A 22413-nucleotide genomic window follows, 5' to 3' on the forward strand; every position below is an offset into this window, starting at 1 on the left:
TGACGCTTCCTCTTCAAATCGAAATGAAACAAAACTCGTCCGAAACACGTTAGTATAAGGAGTCTCGTTTGCAAAAATCTGATTGGTTCACTGGGAGAGATATTGTCATTCGAGTAATTATGATATCGAGTATTATCCTGGAAATCTTGAGGTGATCCGATATTTTCACACTGTAACCAGATTCCACTAAGTGTAGTGGCTACACTGTAGCAAACGCCACAGTCATTAAAATGTTTTGCAATTTAAAACCTTTATTACTCGATTCGTACTGAATTAACAGCAGTATCAAAAAGTTGTACCTGGAAAAGGCACTATTTAAGAAATTTACTTTAAACTAAAACTTCAACTCTGTGTTGTCGATCTATCGACGGAGATGTTGGAATATATACTCAATATATTATTTATATTTTAATGTGCCAGTGCGCAGGTACGTGATTCCACACTCCCGTTATAAAATCTAACTCGGTTAATAATCTCTTCCTATTTATATAAGATCTGAAAAGGCATATATTAAATTTAAGCCCTCATGTGTGAAAAGAATCTTAACAACGCTGCCCTAAGTAGTCTCTTGCAAGGCTCGTCACGTAGATAGAAGACTGCGTGACGACCGCAAAAGAACGTCTGCGCAAGACGGTGCGAGACTAACTCAGTAAAAGTTTTTTTTTTTTTGTTAACTTCTTGTTCACCTTCATAGAGCGGTTTTCATTTGAGTGACGAAAACCAATTGGTTTTTCACTAACTAAGCTACACGACTGGCTTAAAAAACTCGCGCCAAGTTTTCTTCCAATCAGAAGTAAAACCAAAACCAATCGTAATTCGTTCGCACACGTTTTCCCGCGCTTTGCGTCAGCTACATGTAATTACTTTGAGTTTTGATTGGCTCACTGTAATGTTAACGGCCTTTGTGATTGACTAGAGCGATTACTTTGGTTTTGGTTTTACGACACTCAATTGACAACCGCTCTAATGGTTTCCCCACTGCCTAACCAACTAAAAACCAAGTTAGTCTGAGAGACCATCACGTGCCCACGCGCAGATAAATTGCACGTGCAATTGGACAGCTAAACTGACTGGTCGAAAAGGTTGGAAAACCAACAAAAAGCTATCAAAAAGCTGTCAAAAAAGCAAATACCAGTAAGCCAGTTTCAACTACAACTGCCACCAATATAGGACGGAGGATCCGTCTGGCCTCTTCCAGGCATTCAGTTACTTAGGGCGAAGCACGACAAAAGGGGAGAAGCGCGGCGCGGGAAGACGAGAGAACGCCATTCGCTTTTCGCTCTTTTATTTCGCTCCGTCGTTTTTTTTCTTCGCGCTGCGACACAACTAACTGAGCGCCAGGAAGAGGCTAAGACCGGTGGCAAGCTCGCTTGCGCTTAAGTGATGCATAATAATAAGAATCTTCTTGTGGTCCAGCCATCTTTTCTATTTTCACACCTGTGTATGAAAGTCCTGCTTTCGATTTCTTATGGCTTCACTGTGAGCTCGAAGAAGCTCAAATATCGCTTCGACATCAGTTGAAAATTTACTTTCAAGTCTTTCTAAACAGGAGGATAATTTCTCCAGTCTTTTTTCCATTGTACTGAGCGATTTACAACAGTCCCTGCATATGGGCTGGTCGCACAGCTGTGTTTCTACTTCAGAGAGACTGCCACGCAAACCAGCTTCCTCCCTCGCTACACTTCTTCCACTTTTGGAAGTTCTAACTTCGTTCCCATCATTCGAATGTCTTTCATGTTCGACCACGCAAGGTATTAAAAAGGATTCTAGAGAAGAATTTCCAGATTTCGATGAAGCACTTCTCTCTTTCCGTTCAATATGATTTGAAGGCAGATCCAAACTGGTCGGTCTTGGTCGAATACCGCTAGTGCCCGATTCCATCGGTCCATTCAAAGAATTTCTAAGATTTGATTCTGCTTGCCGTTTGCACATTGTACTTGAGTTCCTTGGAGACATTGGTGACTTATCTTTCTCTGAGTCAACACAAACGACATGGTTGTTGACCTTCTTGGTATCGAGGAAGTCCTTAAAAGAAAAATCGCAAATCATTCATAGTTAGTCAGGAAACTCGTACTACCTCTCAAGAGGGTCTCAATAGGGTTAACCGTTAGCTGTAAAACGGGCCAAAAATTTAGCCGTTAGACGTAAAAATTGTTCAGTTTTAACCGTAAGCCGTAAAAAATATTAATCGTAAAACAATTTTAGCCACGAACGTGACAGTCTCAAAATCTCTCGTCAAGACTTTTTTGTGTTTTGTCTCGTGGCAATCAATTACAATCAAACGTTAGCCGTAAAAGCCATCACCCCATCGATACCCTCTCAAAATCGTATGGATTCCACGCAGAAACCTTAACTTGATGTGACAACTTGGAATGCGCACGAAATCTTTCGACCAGAAATAAGAATAAGGAAACTCTTCGCGAACACGCTCCTCCTAGGGACCATAATTCTTTTGGTTCGCAACAAGAAAAACAATCTTTCCTAAGAACGCGCAGAGTACTCATTTTCGATAGGTGGCCAGTCAGACTCGAGCAGGACCGAAAAGATCGCGGTCTCTCGGAACGGTGTGAAAGTCTGCGATAAACGAAACTGACCATTACTTCCTTTAAAGAATGTAATGGAAAATGCTGTTCACGAACAACTTTTTAATATTAATCGCAAACTGAAATTTAACTGAATAAATTTTTCGCCGCAAGATTTTTTTTAAAGCATGTGCCGTTGCGTCGCCCAGCCATGTTATGGAGGTCTCTTTACCATACCAGTCGTACTGGCGAAACACTTTAAAAATAGATGGAAATAGTGTAAATAGTCTCTCGGACCTTTTCCGCTTCATCTCCACGCAAGTTGTAGGTGATTTCAAGATCCTTGATGAAGTTCTCTTTGAACAGCGGATACTGTTTTAAGATGTGAAGCACGTCTTCTCTTGTTACAAGGCGCAGCTCACAATACGTTAATGCCCGGATGCTGGCGTTAGAGTTGACTACAGGCCTGTCGGGATCGATAGCGAAGTTTTCACCAAACGAGTCGCCTTTACCTAGAGAAAACAAAACAGAAACAGAGCGGGAGTGAAGGACACCGCTCCCATCAACCAGGTATCAGAAATATATTAAAAAAGGCAACACAAGAGACATACACGACCAAAGTGAATTATTAAAGCGAATTTATTAACCCGAACAAACGTGTATCTTTCACATGGGTGCTTAAGCTCCCCTCTCTCTCGAGTAGGTTCCTTTTTGTTTGCGTTTCCTTGCTCCGGCCAAGACTATTGCCTATTAACCTTGAAAATCCGGGTACATGCCTTGGGTATGTACAACTTTGTAAGGAGTTTGAGGTAGTCTAGCTTAAAACTGGGGAGGTTATATGGGGGCCCAGGTGTGCGTGTGTGTGTGTGTGTGTGGGGGGGGGGGGGTGGAAAGGATTTTCTAGTCGGTGTGAAAATTTTTGGAAATAACCTTTTAAAGATATGATGAGGGAAGTATAGTGAAAGAAACCCACCCTGATTTAGCGTTTTAGAATATTTGAATTACAATGCTCTATCTCCAAACATAACGAATTGCCAAGCAAACTCTTTGTCGTAAAAGATACAACACTGACCTAAAATTGCCATGATGACGTCACTGCTCAGCACTTCCACTGTGCCTCGTATTACAAAGTACAAATGATTCACCTCATCACCCTGGTAGATGATGTAATCCCCAGGGGGGAGGTGAGTGGTTTTAATGCGCAGGGCGAAAGCACGTAAACAACCCAGGGGAGCCGAGGTGAATGCTGGGTAAGACTGAAGCAGACTGGCGTTCAGATGGAGACAAATATCTGCTTGAAGACACTCGGGGAAATGTTTCAGAACCTGCGATGACAAAAATTGTAAGCTAATAGGCCAGATATCGTAACTCTTAGTTAATAAATATCATATTTAAGATGAAATCCGATAGGAAATCGAACAATTTGTGTAAAACTTGTGTAAAACATTTCTTCCCAAAAACTTGTGCCAGAATAACTTAAAGTACATACCGTCCTTTTTGCATTTTCTAAAAGCTAAAGATATAAATAGTTGCCTGAAATACACCAAAAACAATTTCCCATAGGAACTCGAGAAAATAAATTTCAAAGTTCAGCGAAATTGTGCAGACACAGGTAACATTTCATCATCAGTTTCATTTCACCAGTGCTTTGAAGTGTTTCATATGAACTTCAAAATTTGTTTTCGACAGTTGGTGTTGTTAGAAATGATTTCTCTTGAGAAGATATTTAAAACGCAGTTGCACACAAGTTCGCAATACAATGTAAATAACGTCGGTACAAAGTTTTTAACCGCTTGTTACCCGAACATGTGGTAGATTCCTTCTTAAATCTACTGACCTGTTCCATGTCAATACCGTTTGTATAAGACCACACGTGATGGGCGTAGTCCTCGACTCGTTGCCGCAGAGGACTGGGTATCTGGTAAAACCGGATAAACTCGCGCACCTTCTGCATCTGCGCGTGATAACGAGACGTTGTCGAATACAGCCTCGCTATGATGGCGGCAACATTACCAAATATGGCAGCGTAAAATAACGCTGAAAGAAAAAGGGTAGATTGGTATTTTATGTTTACCTGCAATAGGCCATTTCCAAGTTACTTTGTGCCTCTGTGCCAAAACGGATCTTCGTGCGAAACTATTCATAAAAATGTGTTCCGATTACAGGTTTATTTTCATGCAAATCAAACTCATTTTCATTTGAAAGGTTTTTGTACGAAGACTCGTTTTGAAACGGAGGTACAAGGTAACTCGGGAATGGCCTGTTCTAACGACAGAGACTCAGTTTGAACAGGGAGAATTTGTAAATTGGACATATTTCGCGAATCTGGTATGCAAATTGTTTGCAACACACAGTACCCCACTATACGAATTTGAAATTTGGACGTAATCTTATCGCCCTTCTGGGCAGAAATTTAATGGATTTCTTCTTCGATGGCTGTTACTTGGGGAGGGCTGTGGGTTAGGGAGCTTTCGGAAAGGGTGGCAGGTTCGTATTATGGAAGTGGGGGGGGGGGGAGGGGGGGGTCAGCACAAGCAAATCAGCAGCCAGCTAAAAATAAGAAACGACTTACATCCAATTAACATAACACAGATAGAGAAGATTTTCTCGGTGTTGGTGTTCGGCGAAACGTTTCCAAACCCAACACTCGTCAAACTACTCAACGTGAAATACAAAGCTGTTATATATTTGGACTGCAAGTCCGGACCACTGGTGTAGTCGCTCTTGTTATAAGGTTGATTTATCTGCGTCGCCAGTGAGTCCAGCCAGCCAATCGTAGTGCTCGGGTCTTCCAGTTCATGTTCAATATTTCCAATAAAGTACCAAATGCAGGCGAGCCAGTGTGCAAGTAACGCGAACGAACACATCAGAAGTAACAAGACCGAGATGCCGTACTCCGAGTAGTGATCCAATTTGCGAGCAACCCGGACGAGTCTCAAGAGGCGAGCTGTCTTCAGGAGCCCGATCAGCGTTGTTGTCTGCGGAAAATAACAATTGTTAGCAAAGAAACCAACACTGAATGTACAACTTACACAGGTCTAGATGTGGGGTAGTCTCGTTCGCAGCCGTTATTAGGGTCGTCACGCAGCAGTGGGGAAAAGCGTTGCGTGACGACCCTAATAACGGCTGCGAAGGAGACTGAAGGGTGGGGGGGGGGGGAGGGGAAAGGGGGGAACGGGGAGAGGCTAGAATCTCAGTTATCAGTTTAGCATTTCAGCCCAATGCTCATCTATCACTAAATTTTACAGATCTCGGGTCTCAGCTATGATTTATAGATTACTTCATAACTCAGCTAACAGTTACAATTTCCACGAAATCTCAGCTATTAGTAAAGTCTCGTCCAGACCCTGGCTCTAGCGTACCTGATCAGTATTGCCGATCATGATGAGTAGTTCAAACGGTATCGCCGCCACCAAGTCAATAACAAACCACGTCTTACAGTAATGCACGGCGATACGGCAAGGGTGACTGACAACCTCGTCATTAGCGTCCACGAAAGTCGTCCGGAAGTTGATAAATATGTCTACGATAAACATCACATCCACGATGTAATCCACTATGACCAGGGGGTCGGAGTATATATTCACCGGCCCCGTGTTCCGCCTTGTTTCCGGGTCCTTGTTGCGTTCCTCCTGTTGTTTGTCCCGCGTCAAGATGAAGGAAGCCACGTAAGGCGTCACTATCGCCGTGTAAATAACCAGGAACAACACCAGCCAGTCCCAGAATGCCTTGAAGGGTGAGTAGTGAAGTATTGTCCACGGGTGGATTTTAGGGGCTTGGAGCTTGTATTCTGGAAGCACATCAGCACCCAGGGACATAACCTAGAGACAAGACACAGGTCACTAAGGTTAGGTTCAACTATCATTTAGGCTCGATCTGATTTTCCGCCGTTCTGGGCTGAGCGCGGGCTCGTTTCCCGAACAGCGGCTGGTAATCGAGCCTTCCTTTCATTACGATGACGTGGAAGCAGGGGCGTTCAATTGAAGGCCGCTGTACTCTATGGATCGCATATGCAGACCTTGGAAAAGTCCTTGAAAATGAAAATTTTGATTTTCTCCCTGAAAAGGCCTTGAAATTTTACCGGCAGTCCTCGATTTTTGATGGAAAGTCCTTGAACACTAGGGACTATAGGACAAAAAAGTAATATTGACGAGGATAAACTAACTGTATGTTGAGAGAAACAATGGGTTCTAGAGTATCCCGCATTTCTTGTCCGTCCATCTAAATAACTTTAACGTGCGATTCTGAGAGAAATGAGTCTCTGAATCTTGCTGAATTGTCCTTGAGCAAAGAGACAGGTTTTTGCTTCTATGTGAACCAAGGACTGGAAGGAGGACGCTTAATGGGAACATTACGGAAAATATCCAAAACAGAAAGAAAGGAAACAAAAGAAAACAAAAATATAATAAAACAAACAACCACAGATCTGTATAAACCCTGTGGAGTAAATTTCCTTGACTAATTCGCTGTTCATTTTGTCTTCTTTCTCACCGAGAAATACGGTGTAATCTTTTACTACGTGGGCGTTTAAACTCAACACCCAATCTTTCGATGAGCTTCCTGTTTGTAATAAATGCCCTTACTCCTACATGGGCCCTCTTCAGTATGCTACCGTAACCATGTGTAGTGCACCAGGTTTAGTTAGGTTTGGATTTGAGAACGAGTTGTTATGTAAGTCTTGGAAAAATTCAAATACATTCGAGTTTATCCTTTGAATTTCCATAAGCCATGACAGCCATGGCCTGGCCAATCGTGAAATCAAATTTAAACGATACACATCTCCAAAAATAAAATACGAAGCGATACCTGAGCGACTTTTTCCGTTTTTCGTGGGTGTACGAGCTGTTGCAGACCCTGAGAGGCGATAAGCGTGGAACCTCGGAAATCCATATTTGTTCCATCTAGCCAAGGTTTGTTTCGAGAATTCCACAGCGACGACTCCGAAACCGCGGCGGACAGCCGACCTTTTAGTTCGGGAATATACAGCATGTTTCCTGGATTGGAAGCTGGCGATGCCACGGGTTTAATAAGCGATTCTGACTCGCCTCTAGCGTTCTTTGAAATCTTTGACATGTCATCCAAAGACGACGATTTTAGGAGAGGCGACTTGCGCGAGGGTTGCTGCTCTGGGGAAGACGCTGGGGAGGGGTGCTCTCTCGGACTTGGAACTGACCCAGTGGGAGTAGGGGGATGAACACTCATGACTGGAATAAATGAAGGAGACTCTACTTCGCCGGTTCCGCTGGAAGTGTATGTGAAAAATGTTTCGGGGTCGCGGCTGCTTTTTGCGCTTTGATTGTCGTCTTCGTCTGTGGCGGCACCATTATATTCTTTTTTCTTTCGCCTGATGGCGGCGGGAATTCTGTTCACTTGCAAAGGAAACTGGAAACAGGATTCTACAAATGAGAGAGAAAACATGACATTGACAACTTCCACGGAACCCAGAGCCGGAATTACGCTTATTTCCTTCATTCCCAAATACACGATAGAAAGGAAAACAAAAACAGAAATCACCCCTTTAGCTGTGCTTTTTATAAATTGAACAATCTCACACGAAACATGACATACCCTAAAATGAACATGCTTGGACGCAACGATTTCTTTGCCTTTTAATCGCTATCACTGAGTAAAATGATAACCTTATTTAACAGAGACTGTAGCTGACTTAAAACGTTGTAACGCATACCCAAAGCCTGGTGAATAGCCGAAATCTAAGTTCTTCGAAATAATGACCACTGCAAGACGGCAACTGAGAGGGTCGCTTTGAAAGTCTGCTAAGGAAAATGTATTTGCGTGATGACTGCGATGTTTGACGACTACCAATTTATGCCTTATTCAAAGAAAGTTTTATAGAACACATTCTGCAGAGCGAGACACATTCGTGAATTAATGCAACGTGCCCTTCTATTAATCTTTGAAAACTGATTCGCATTACGCTGAGGCTAAAAACGCACGATAAATCTGCACGAGAAAGTTTTTGGAGTTACGAAGCAGTGTATCGTAACATAACAAATCATTTTATCATTTCAGCGCGTTCCTTCCTGGTTTGCGAATAATATTACAATGGCCTTGTGCGGAGCGACATTAGCAAGGATAAGGCTAGTAAATAAAGAGGAAAGACGAATTCTTAAAAAAAAAAACTGCCACGGTCAAGAAATATTTCAAAACTGCTACCAAAAGATAATTTGCGTGAAAACTGTAAACTTTTCGACTGCTGTTTTATCCCCCAGAATTTATCCAAAAATGTTTCCTTTACAAGAGATAATATACTTTATAAATAAAAACATAATGGGACGGAGAGACAAGCAAACAAATTTAACAATCTTACCCTGGTCGCCTAGATATAAAAGTTCCGCTCAAATCCTTTCAATCAGGGGATTTCGAGCTTTTAAAACCGTCCAGAAGGCGTTTAATACGAGCGGAGGGATTTTCCCCCAACGAAAGTAGAATCCAACGAAGCACACTGCCGGTGTAAATTCATTTCCCTTACCAAACAATAACCGGATTTTCTCGTTTTGGTATTGGTCTGTCGTTTCAAAAGGCAATTCTTTTTAGCGCAGACAGCTGACAGAATCGATCGAGCCGAAAAACAGTGTCGCCGGAAACTGTCGCGATCTTGACACATCGGTTTTCGCGAGATTGTGTGAAAGCGAGTGCAACGCATAAATCTGAATGTTCTACGAACGATTAAATTCGTTATCAACGCTGAGATTAATCGATGTCAGAAAAGAATTCCACCTGCTTTAAAAGCCAGCCTAAGCTATTGATTGCTATCTATTAACCTTACCGCTACTCGCGGAGTGCACGGAAAATGCAAAGACACGAAAATTGGAAACTAAGACAAACTGCGAAAAGATACCATTGAAATGAAACTTTTCCAATGAACCGAAACGAAAAATCAGCGAAATTCAAGTCTCAAAAGTTTTCTCCCGACCTCAAAATGGTATCAGCTTGAAAAGTCGGCCTGCTCCGTGCTGTTGTTTATGGGAAAGCCTCTGAAAGATTAATTCAAATACCACCATGTTTTCTTTTTTCATTAAAGTTCTGATGTCTATTTTGAGTCTATGTCTTTACACCATGCGGTTAAATCTTCAATTTCGCTGATTTGCACACACCGAGCAATGCCTGTGAGAAAATAACCAGATGCTACATATTTTGAATTGAAAAACACAGCAATTTGAAAGCTGAAGAAGTGGAGTTCACAGCTTGGAGGACTGTCAAAACTGGTGATACATCGCAGTTAATAAATTGACTGCCTACAGCGGAAAAATCAAAATATCGCCCAACTTAAATGACATCGCCCGAAACCATCTCGCAGCCCACAAATAACCTCTATCCGCTATTAAAATGTTGTTCGCACTACAAGGCTTCCATTGATTATACATTAAATCTCCACAATTCTTGGAGAGTGAAAGCAATAAAACTATAGCTGGCCTTGCCAAGATAATTATACTGGATGGACTAGAGTGGTTTTGAGACGAACCGGGGGGAGGGACTCAGGAGGTGACGAAGGAACACCCCTCAAAGTTTTCAGAAACCAAACAAGCCTGCTTACAAATAATATGTTGAACAGGTTTCAAAAGTCGAGTCGACAATGTAAAATCTTTAAGTTATCCCTGTTGAACATTCGGAGAGGGGGGGGGGGGGGGGAGGGGAAACTTCACTCATTTGAATTTATAAGTCGGAAAGTGTATAAGCAAGTCTTTGCTATCTTATGTTAGATAACAATGTCATTTTAGAATTCAAGCAATGTTTTTTTCTTTTCGATCTCGGGCGACCATTAGTATATTACCCCGGTACTAAACGATACATCGCTTCTTTAACTTCATGCACCACCTGAACGCTGCCGCGAAATCCGGAGATGCGCAGCTGAGCAAACATGGAAATTTGAATTTACTTTAATATTATTTTGGGGACTTTCATTAATCAAAATGTACAAAACTCGTGCTAGAAATGGTAGAAATCTTGTAATTCAGCCCTTGAAAAGAAAGAAAGGGTTTTCAAATCGAGCTCGAGAACGAAAATCATTCAATTTAAGCTGATGAAAAAATATATGAAACAAACCGCGCAAAGAACATCGTTTACCTTTCTACAGAAAAAACTCCCATAGCAAATGAGATCAGTTTTACAACAAAACGAATTTTGAAACTTTTATCTTCTCCTCTCAACAAATGAACATCGATTTTTCACAAAACACGAAAAAACCTCCGACAGATCGCGGCGACTTTAGTTTCCACGAAGTGTTGACATCTCCAAGAGGTTTCTTTTTCAATGAGGCCATTGCAAAATCGTCCATCTATCGACAACTGCAGTTTTAAAAGCCCTTTTCACCTGGCTATCAGGTAAAAACACTTCTCTAGATTGCAATCAAAAGTGCCTTAAAACACCTAGGGCTTTGGTTATTAAAAATCATTGCGAAGACCCACCAGCGAACCAACGAAACATTCAAGAAAGCTATCACAATGCTCAAGACAGAAAAAGGGGTCGATATCGATTTTTTGATTTCATTTGTTTTGAAAGATCCCGCACTGTCGGTGAAACTGACGATATATTATTTGTCGCGGCTTCGCCTTGAAGAAGCATCGCATTGACTCTTAATCTCATTTGCGGTTGGACCCCGCTTTGCCAAATTGCCTTCTCATTTTGAAAAGCAACGAGTCAAACTGACGTTTAGATGCATTCTTACCTCTTTAGCCGCAAATGACACAGGAAGAAATAAGTAAATCTCCTGTTGACGACGGCAAGATATTGAGCTTAGAAAAACCGGAAAACTCTCCACAATATGCAGATGTATGCAAATCATAAAGACGGCTGTGGAGATTAAAATAAACATATTGGAATCAACCTCGCGAGTGTTTCCTGATAGATAAAAATTTGCATTGGACTTGATGGTCAGTCAAAAATTTAAGCTGAAATTTAAGAATAAAGTGCTAAAGTCGTCTCAAAAATTGTCATTTTTCATTTCCTGTACAAACGCATTTCAAGACGAATGCGAGTTTTCCTCAGAATGTCAACTTTAAAGTAGACATAATAAAAGGCCACAAGACACACACTATGGAAAATCTAGAATTAAAAACAGGATAAGTTTCAAAAGCAAGCAAAAACAAAATAAAAGGTAACCTCTCTTCCGCGTCATTCCTTTCCGGTTAATTTTAATTTTCTTGCGTTCCCTTTTCCTTTGTTTCAATTTTCTTTGACATTGTTTCTAACCTATCCCAAGCCCTATCCATTTATCGGCCGCAGAAGTACGAGAGGAATTGGGGCGAATCAAATAGAAGAGCAAGGGGGAGTGAGTGGGGTAAGGCTTAGCAAGACACGAGATGGCAGAGACACAACTTCTATCGCTTTTCATCGCAAGTTTACCTGGAGATACTTCTGCGTACACTGCCAATCTATGGTTTTCAAGAACCACCCGAAAACGTTTGGTATCTATTTTTATTAAATAAATAAAGACAAATACTATATTCTTAGAAAAATCGATCATTCATTATAGGTTTCTGACAAACTAGCATAGAAAGTTAGACGAGAGCAAAGCGAGAATACACAAATACAAATCTGAATGCATGAAAAAAAATTAGTGAGAAAAAAATTCAACAACCGAATATAAAACCTCAGAATCACTTCGCTGAAAGAGAGAGAAAATATTTTGCAAAGACTAAGGTAACCATAGGTGCAAAATGCAGCTGCTGTCGCAGCCCGGATGTCACAGACCTTTCTCAGGTTATATCGTTTCGAGTTTATACGACTAAGTTTTTTTTCTCTTTGAGCGAACACATCGGTTTCTCGATGTCCGAATTATAGTGGTAGAAAACTAAACTCTGTTTGAACCAAATGATCAGTCGGTAATACAGTCGAACACCTTGAGGACCGTCATTTCGTCCACAATAGCGGGGTGGGTGCAATGAAAATGATCCAGTTTTTTGGTCACGTACTGCTTAGTCTCCTTAGCAGCCGTTATTAGGGTCGTCACGCAACGCTTCTCCCCCAGAAGCGTTGCGTGACGACCCTAATAACGGCTGCGGAGGAGACTACGTACTGCTATGCAAACTAGGAAATATTGTTGCGGAAACATTGTTTCTTATTATTTTTCTGGGATGGCTAAATTAGCGGGAAGGAAACAAAATGTTTTGCTGTCCCGGTGGCTAAACGAGGAGACAATGTTTCTGAAAACAAAGGTTCACGCATGCGCATTATAATAAAATACTTCCGAAGAAGTCTGTGGAGACTTCTTTTTCCGTTCCAGGGCTTGTTCCTGCATAATTTCTGATCTCAGAATTTTCCACCTGCTTTTGCAATTGTCCCTTGTGATACCATATTACTCTGGCATCTGTGCACCGATTTGACGGTAAGCCACTCCTTTTTTGTCCCTATTCATCCAGCCTTCATGCCTTCATGAGCTTCATCACACAAACAGTCATACAAGGCAACGAGTAAGTCCCTGTCTTCGTCCTTCCGATTCCTTTCGTTCTTTCTCTTCCCTTTTCTATGACCTGCTTGGGGCTATTATATCTTCGACTTCGCCGTTAGCCATTGTTGTACGCTCGCCGTTGCTGGTAAACATTTTTAAATAGCAGCACTGGGAACCTAATCAACATTTCTTTCAGGCTAAACTGGGAAACATATGTTTCGGAAGCAAAATGTTTGTCCGGGGAGCAAAAATGGTTTTGACCTGAGGCAAAAACATTTTCTTGTTTCCTAGCTGCGAAATGTGTTTCCGCAACATATCTTTCCCGTGTGGCTAAACTGGGAAACATTTGCCTCCGCAACAACGTTTCCTTGTTTAGCCAGGCCTTAAGACTAATTTGTATTACACATTTACTTCAGTTCATAATCATATAATATGAGTCAAAATATTGTACAGACTATCGAACATCCCAAGACTGCCGAATAATTCCCGTATGTCATTCAATACGTCCAAGTTTTTCGTTATAACAAGAGAAAAACAGTGAAAACATTAGTTTGGGACCATCTGAAGTAATAACGGGAGCTAGTCCGTATTAGCGGGAGTTGTTTCCACAAATTTCTCTGTAGTTTCGGCCGGGAATGTAGCTTCTGTCCGTAGTAGTGGGGTGTCCGCAAGGCGAGGGTTGACTGTATATGGTGTCCATATTATGGAGGTGCCGTTAAGGAGAGGATTGTTGCGGGCCCAAGAGAGGCCCGCAACCCTAATCTTGACAGTGACCAGCGGATTGCGTTTTACGCGTGCGCGCCACGTTAATAAAGAGCGAACAGAAAGCGGAAGTTGAAAATTTTCTTCTTCCACCAAGAACGATCGGAATGCGAAAAATGTGTCAATCGCTACAGTTTGTCAATCACTAATTATTTTCTTCATTTTATAAACCTACCAATTACGAGGATTTTTCACGGTTTTCCGAAAGTTTCCGACCATTTTCCGAAGATTTCCGAAGATTTATAAATATCGCCCAAATGTCGTACGGTATTTCCGAACTTTCCCGAAGATTAGCGAAGATTGCCGAGGAAGATCTGGGTATGTTTCCACTTAAGATCAATAACCTTTGGATCATTACTATTGAAACATGACAAACTTGACAACATATCATTGGTGATATCAAACACGCGTAAAAAAATTATCGACGCGTTGCGATACTGTTTTCCTCGCTGGTCAAACTCCTAATAAACAACCGCAGCTTATTGGCTCGTTAACATTGAAACAAGGCAAACTTGACAACATAAGATTGGTGATATCAAATACGCGTAAAAAAATACCCTACTTTTGGACACATCACGATACTGTTTCCATACGTCATCAAACACCTAATAAACAACCGTCGTTTATATAATAAATCTCAAATAGCACACTTATGCCACCTTATAGCAAACTTCCCAAAACCTTCAACTTCACTTCATTCTCCAATATAAAAAAAAACTTCCTCCCCAGTACCTTCCCTTAACTGCATCAAGGCCCGCACTTTCTAACCTGTGGTTACCACTAGTTTAATTAAACTCTCTGAGCAAAACGCATGGGTGGGCAGTTCCAAAGTGATGCGAGGGTGAAGCGCGAGACGCGCAAGAATAGTACACCACGTGGGCGCGAGGCGAGTACCGAACTCATAGAGTCTAATCTGTTGGAAGACAGACGAGGGACTTGGGAGTCCTTGAGTCTCCACTGGTGTACGTGACCAAATCAAGCGCCGAGTCTCGATGTGTCTTACTAAAATGACAATTTCAAAATGCAAATTTTCGTGCCTGCTGGCAATAGAGACGGCTGTGAATGTTTTTAACGCCATATTGGTTGGGGAGAAACAGAGAAAACGATTTTGAATATGTGATACACCGTCCACGTCACGTAAAACCGGTTGAAATTATCGGTGTTTCCAAACTTTAAATTACTTTTATGGCATTGGATACTACTCTTGTGATGGTAATATTACAACAATGCATCTCTTTTCATTTCTAGGTGTATCGGTTGATAGTTATAAAATTATTCGTTGTCCAGTTCCGACGAAGTTTGCTGAAATCCCCGCAATTCACATCTCTCTACATTAAGAATAGCATCTGTCCGATTAGTTGTCCAGCCAAAGCTGTGTTCAAGGTTGAAAACCGGAAAATTTCATGGGCGGTTAATTACTCCGTAATTTCGGTGCGAAATTTCAGTGTTAATTTATGATTTCACTTGTGAAATTTTGCCAAGGCAACGTTTGACAAGTAAAAAGCCCATGATTGTAGGCGTAATTTGTAGGTAATCGAATGGTATACTTAAGTTTAACGCACGCTAATGTGTTCCGAAATCCGAATTCCTGAACCAAGAAAAACGGTTCGATTTTTCCCATCAGGGTCGCGGCAAATGTCCCCCTTGCCGGAACCTCCTTGGCGGGAAAAATATGCGAGAGTGCTAAAGCAGAGGTATCCGCCCACTAGCGCTGAAAGTAAAAGAAAAAAATACCGCACCGACCGGAATCAAAGCCGATCAAAGTCATTCAAGGACCTTGCAATTGCCCAAGAAGGCAAGTGTCACTTTGATTCCGATGAAGAAAATTCAAGCTTGAGCTTGCTTTGTTGTTGTTGTGTCCCACCTCCTGGCAAGGAACTCTTTTCCTTTACATTCAAACACTTAACAAATTGAGTACGCCTGTATGTACGCCAGCTCTAGCCGTTTTCCATAAGTTGAAATAGAGAAAAATAAGCTTAAGCGCAAGCTTATGTTTAGCAGTTTAGACCCATCTGATCAGCACAGCCGAGCTGGTATTGATGAGTGTCCTCTGGTAACCACAGTGTTTCTCTCGAAATATGAGGCCAGACGCTTTCGCCTAAAGGGGAATGGGACGAGACATGAGCGCGGCACGCACGAGAAGAGGTTTTTTCTCGACTCGCCTCATTCCTTACTCGGCCATACCGCCCTTTTGCGTTCGCGATGGCTAAACACCCGTGTAAGTGACACTGACAGAAAAGACAGGCTGCCAGCCGTCTAGAGAAAATATGAAACTTCTTGTTACACTGTGAAACCTGTTGGTTGCTTGCAGGACGTTTAGTTGATTTAAGGAGTACAACAAGTACTACAACAGCTCTGTGAGAAATTGCAAGCAACAATGACAAGTAAACAGTATTCTTACAGTCTACTTCCATGACAACGATGACAAATTACAAAAGAAAATTGAATACAAGGAATATGGTGGGAATACACGTACATATTTTGAACGAGCTTGTACAGATGTGTCTAAATAAAGTATTGTATTGTATTGTAGAACTCTACTGGACAATCTAGGATAAGCTGGGTGAACAGGAAAACTGCGACACAGCTGACTTCAATAAATAACATGAAAAAAACTTGCTGCAGCTAGGACAAAGTTCCACACTTCTTCCCGGCCATGGAACCTCTTTAGAATGGGGTAACCAGTAAAAAAAACAATAAAACGGTTAAAAAACATTTTCCATACATTTACCAGATTTCCTGAGACTAAATATACCAAACTGCTACAAGATTACAGACAGAGGCCTCCTTTTCAAGGGGATTCAGGGACATTTCTCCTACTTTATTCATATGTTTACCACTTTTGGAGATTGGACCTCATAATATATCATTATCCCCTCTCACCACCCGTACCCCACCCCTACCCTACCCCACCCCCAACACCATCAATGTTACAATCAGATTTGTGTCATACTTGGTAAAGTGACTTCATCCCTATCGGGTGACCATGTGACGTCCTCATGATTGATAATGTACATCACAGCCGTCCCTTCTTCATTCCTCACAGGTGCGATCAGAACGGAACACAAGAATGAAGTTCCTGCAAAATAAAACACAATAGTAGCATACAGAAATGGCAAAAACATAGCAATTTCAATTTGGAAGTTTGTACGAGAGAATGAGTATTCTTCAAAAATTATGCAAAGTCGAGAGAGGTTACAGGGTAAAAAATCTCTAACACAGGTAGGAGAAAAAAAGTTTATAGGTCACCATTAACCATGGTATCGGGGCCACCAATGGTCTGAAGGACTCAAATGTGCAGATGAGATGAAGGGGAGGACGCCAAGAGCTGTACTCCCCTAACTTATGCCTGAAACAATGAAGTGACAAATAATGATTACTTCATCTCCCCAAGGGTCCCCTTTTCTCTGGAATGGCTACTGTAGTGCACGGCCTATTTCTGAGAACAGCTTCTGGCCTTATGCAGGGAGTGGGTTTGAGGGGCCCAGCAGCATCCCCTCTCTTTAAAAGTTCCCCTAGCCTAAAGTGAAACCTTTAAATTTTTAGTACCACATAATGCCAACTACAGTGGAACCCCGCCTTATGACCACCCTGTTAATATGGCCACCTTGTTATTACGGCCACTTTATTCTGGCCCCCTCAAAAAACGGCTCAGTCGGTCATTTTCTTATTTAAAGAAACCCTTTAATACGACCACCTGTTAATACCGCCATATTTTTGTGGCCCATTGGTGACCGGATTAATGGGGTTCTGACTGTGCAGTAATTTTGTGAACAATGTTAATATTCTATGGATTCATTGGTCATGAAGGAAAGCACTGATTGTCTCAGTATCATGAACTACATTGTAAACCTTTCTGAAGCAGAAACCTTGTTTCCACAAGGCTGGCAGCTGAAAATAATCCCCCAACACATTTAAAAGCCTTATCTCATATAGTGGGCTTCAGGATATGGCAATTTTTTCATTACAAAGTTTGAAATGCAAAATAAGTCCCCCTCACTTCCTTCCTAAATAATCCCACTCCCCCCCCCCCCCCAAAAAAAAAGCTTTTGACAAAAATTCTGTGGTACTTTGGCATAGATTCACTGCATAAAATGTTAGTAGATATCATTACCAGCTTTTGAGTTTTGTACACACAATAAATAAATACATGAACATCAATATTAATCATAATTATTAAAATCAATGTGTTTGAGAGATATGCAAGTGAGCTTGAGAAAAAAATAAACATATAAATTTTTCATTCACTTTTTTATTCTGTAATAATAAGAAACATTCCAATCTCCTCATAAAAAGTTTTTAAGATGGTGAAAATTATGCTGATGTGATGAGACTAAAATTTAACATCTGAGTATGTCAAAGCACTTTAAAAGGGGATTTATGTAACTAATTAAAGATGTCGCTCAACTCTTGCTTCATTTCAGCTGCAAGAACAGGCATGAACTGAGGCCATTGATTCCTTTACTTGTCTATTTTGTTCTAAAATTCATTCTTGTCAACCTACAGTGAACATGCTTAACACGAATCAAGACGGAGCTGGATTAACAAGGACCTGACTTAATTTAGATTCAATAGCAATTAGAATTAACTAAAATTTTAACACCCTTAAACCTTCATTAAATTTTCATTATTTGCTGTCCCCACTAATCTTCTCCTATTATTCCCTCCTCCATAAACATAATACTGTAAACAAAAACACATACAATAAGAGATTTATTAAATAATTTCACAACAAAATATTGCACTTAAAATATTTGAGTACTCATTTCTGTTAGGAATTCTCAGACTTTAATATTTATATTTGTATACAATATTTTTATTCTCTTTTACTTTAAGTAATGATGTTACCAGTAGTCATTACTAGCAAAACATTATCGAAATAAACAGCCTGGTTATCAGTTTTTAATTTCATTGTAATGTTTCAAAGAAACTATAACTATGTCTAATAAAAAATATTGTGTTCCAGTGCTCTCAGGAATCATGATTAAAATATGAAATCATTTCTGGTACTCCACAGAGCGCAATAAAAATCTTTTTAAAAATAAATATTTCATTTGGCTCAACCAAACTTCGTCAGCCACATGACAATGCATCAGCCACAAAAGCTTTGTGGCTGATGAAGTTTGGTTGAGCTGAATGAAATATTCCATTTTTAAAAAGATTTTTACATTTGCACTATCTGAGTACCAGAAATTATTTTATATTTTAATATGACTATGTCAGCACATTGTCAAGCTGAAGTAGAACAAGCAACAGCTGCAAAAGAAAACCATCAGTTGATTCGCTTGAGAAGTATATTTAACATTCCAGTCTAACTTGGATTATCATAGGAGAGTTCACCAAAGATTGTGTTGTTTCAGAAAATTAAATACGGGCAATATTCCCCTTAATAAAATAGCATACATGACAACACACAAAATTTCTGATTACAGTTTTGTCAGGCTTAGTGGGCATTTTTTTGTGAGATCACCTGAGGACCTCTGAAGATATTTCCAAACTAAGTTATTAAGCCAAGGACTTCCAACCTTTGTATTGAATTGTATTTTTTTTTTTCTCCACTTCAATATTGGAATACAGCAGTGTTATACCATTTCCTAAGAATTGACCTTAAGTCCTCCATGCCCAAAAATATCTTTTCAAATACTTTCTTGAATGTCACCCAAGAACTTCTGAATATTTTCACATGTTTGAAGGTGGGCGGTCCTCCAAAGATATGGATTATGTCTTTATCACACCTTCGAACAAGTTATTTACGGATAATTATGTTTTCTAAATTATTTAAGGTTTAATTACAGAATTTTCAATTATTTGTCTTCATTGCATAATTTCTGCAAACTTCAGAGAACAGGCATTATTACCTTTAAAACACACTCCATGTAATCAACCATTAACTTTTATATGATTATAAATAAATTCCTAATGTCGATGTCCATGATGGCAATGATGACGATAATAATGGTGACGATTTTCACAGAAAAATAAAAAGTTAACTGCAGGAACGTTCTACCGGAAACACGCCTTTCATTTCAAAATTGTCTGCAAACTGCAATTGATGCATCTAAAATTTCAGGGCATAATGTTATTGAGATAGCCCCCTCAATTTGAAGTGTCACTTACGATGGAAAAATCTGTATGGGTTGCCAGGGTAAAAGCTTACAATTTTTACAGCGCTCTGTCATGCAAAAAATTACTCCGAATTATCAGTAGAACATGGACTCAAAGATACTTAACCACGTCCTAAATTTTATGCCTGTTTCGCCAAATTTTATCTGTACTACGCCTTGAGGCATTAAAAAATAGCATAAATGGACAGGAACGCGTGTTCGTAGCATCTCGTCGCATTGTCGCCTGAAATATGCACATTTTTGGCGGATAAAATGAGCAACATTTATCAGTTGCTGTTTTAAAACGAAAGTAACGAAACCAGAACAGTATTGCCTATTGGAAAATTAAAATGACACCACAAGCTTTCGTCAGTGCATACTTTATAAATTAAAATGCCATCTCTTTATTAAACGTACTAAAATTTTCCCAAAAGATGTAATAATCGAACTCTAAACGAGCGACTGCAGCTGCTTCGTTGAAAAGGTAAATACTTACGGCGTAAGGTAGGCTCTTAATTCAGTACAAGCTTACTTATAACGAAATACCCGCCGAGTGGGCTTCGCCGCACATACAAATTGAAATTTGTCATTTCACCGCGGGTGTTTCTCACTTCGAAGGCGATCATCTCCAAGTTTATAAAATATTTATCGTATTCAACACTATCCAAACCAATGTTTTGTTGGGAGTGCTTGGCCTCAGTTCTTTCTTACCCTAATTAACAGACGAACAGAAAAGAGAGAACGGAAATTATCACATATTCGGCTCGCGCGCGCGGCTTGTCATAAGACTAACACACATGTTTCATGTGCGTTGTCCAGAGTTCGTTACAGACGGGTTTTGTATTTAAAAACGCAAGAATGATCGTTATGCTTTTGATCTTACCATCCTTTCTGTAGTAGAGGATTTCCACGTGCTTTTCCTCCTGTCCCCTTAGCGCTTCCTTCACTTCCCTGGCCGAGAATTCGTTCGTGTTTTCGCCGCAAAGGAAGTCGCAACTGCAATGTTTTTGTACCAACTCCGCCCGGCTGTATCCAGTTAACTCGCAAAATCCATCGTTGCAGTAAATGATGGGAAGATCGGCCACTTGAGCGTTTCCCAGGACAAAGTTTCGGTCCGCTATAAAAGCATTATGAATTAAAAATAGCAGCTTGCTATTGTACAGCGTCGTAGAAGCAGAACGCTTTTTAAAAATAAAAAATTGAGCCATCGATATGAGATGATAATTTAACAGACTTACGTGATCCGTCGAATTTCTTGATAATTGTTTGAATAAAGATGTTTTGAGGAGCCACGAGGCCTCTTTTCACGGGCATAGCGATCAGAAAAACCACAATATACCTACCAAATCGTCCGCTACTACTGCTCGAAGGCAAATGTGTTTTGCACATGTATTTCGTTCCAAATCGCCGCCTTCTGATTGGCTATCGCGAAATTTGTGTACTTGGAATGTAAACATAGGCAAAAGGACCATTTCAAAGTTTTTCATTGTTACGGCGAGGTCCCAGTAAAACTCGCAATAAATATTTTAATTGCTTGTTCATTCATACGGAATATAGTATTAAAAACTTAATGTAACGGTACTTGAAGGACAAAAGTATTTCATATCAGCATTTGTGATGGGATTATGGTAATATGTTAGGCGCCTTCTGAGTTGATGATTTGAAGTGTTCTGATATTGTTTTTCCAAAGGCCGGTCTACATAAAATGTGTGTCTCAAAACAATCACTCTAGCGCCCAATTTTAACACGCTATGAAATTATCATACTTATTCTTTTCATTTAATTATCATAATGAAATATCCATGACTTTGACCGAATAAATACATGAAGCCCAGTGTACAATCAGAAGTGAAAGTCATTAACATTAACGCTTGCTTTAAAAGTTTCGTGACACTAAAGACAGTTTGCTTTTTCTCCTAAGTAAACAACGCGACGAGAGTACAATTTGCCCTGTCTTTTCCTGCCTATTTACAAATGATTTCAGCGTAATCCTCATAATACATGGTCAAAAGCGGTTTCCCGAATCAGGCGGACCAATCCTTGCTTGTGACATGCCGTGACTGATGTGTATGCCGCTCTTCACCGTTATCGATGTACAGCCACATTAAAAGACTAAAAGATCTTACAACCGTATTAGCGAAATATTGAATACGATAAAGAGTCTGACAGTCTTAACTGCAGCGTACTTAATATTTATATTCGCATTTTTTAAAATTCTAGACAGTGTTTGGTAAGTAAATACTAATTTATGTAGTCGTCTTGGTGTATTTCATTTACAGTAAATTTGTCTGGAAGCCTCTTTCCAAAGCGATCCGTGCCAGCCACGCGATTTGTTAGATATTAAAGCACTATTACTGATGAGGTATTTGTTTCTACAGCCAAGCGTTCTGTCAGATAACTATAGTTCCAATGACGGTATGGGTGGACCCTAATGGGCATCATTACAGCAGCAAATTTAAATCTGAGGCGCTTAAACACTTCTATAAAATATTCCGTTCACGTAGTCCGCATTATATTTGACATTTGACGGTATTTTCTTTCCATGAATAAATGGGGGAAATTTCAAAAATTGCTTTTGTAGCATCTCCTACACGTATCTATCGCGATTACGCGCGCG

General features: G+C 40.4%; 1 protein-coding gene across 2 annotated transcripts; it reads right to left on the reverse strand.

Annotated features, from left to right (window-relative positions):
- Window positions 1-231: 231 nt before the first annotated feature.
- LOC110043620 (voltage-gated inwardly rectifying potassium channel KCNH6-like) lies at window positions 232-21210 on the reverse strand. 2 transcript variants are annotated; one of them, XM_089284257.1, is made up of 10 exons: window positions 21035-21210; window positions 20680-20913; window positions 16646-16771; window positions 7329-7918; window positions 5885-6343; window positions 5095-5500; window positions 4360-4559; window positions 3595-3847; window positions 2820-3034; window positions 232-2025 (listed from the first exon to the last, which is right to left on the reverse strand). In XM_089284257.1, the coding sequence occupies exons 1-10, from the start codon at window positions 21183-21185 to the stop codon at window positions 1432-1434; spliced, it is 3228 nt and encodes a 1075-aa protein (XP_089140383.1). In that variant the 5' UTR covers window positions 21186-21210; the 3' UTR covers window positions 232-1431. The 2 variants fall into 2 exon arrangements, with proteins under 2 accessions (XP_089140383.1, XP_089140384.1); XM_089284258.1 differs by lacking the exons at window positions 16646-16771; window positions 20680-20913; window positions 21035-21210 and adding an exon at window positions 11643-12469.
- Between the last annotated feature and the right edge of the window lie 1203 nt (window positions 21211-22413).

Source organism: Orbicella faveolata, unplaced genomic scaffold, assembly GCF_042242905.1.
Source record: "Orbicella faveolata isolate gen_17 unplaced genomic scaffold, um_ofav_v1 contig_13, whole genome shotgun sequence".
NCBI lineage: Eukaryota > Metazoa > Cnidaria > Anthozoa > Scleractinia > Merulinidae > Orbicella > Orbicella faveolata.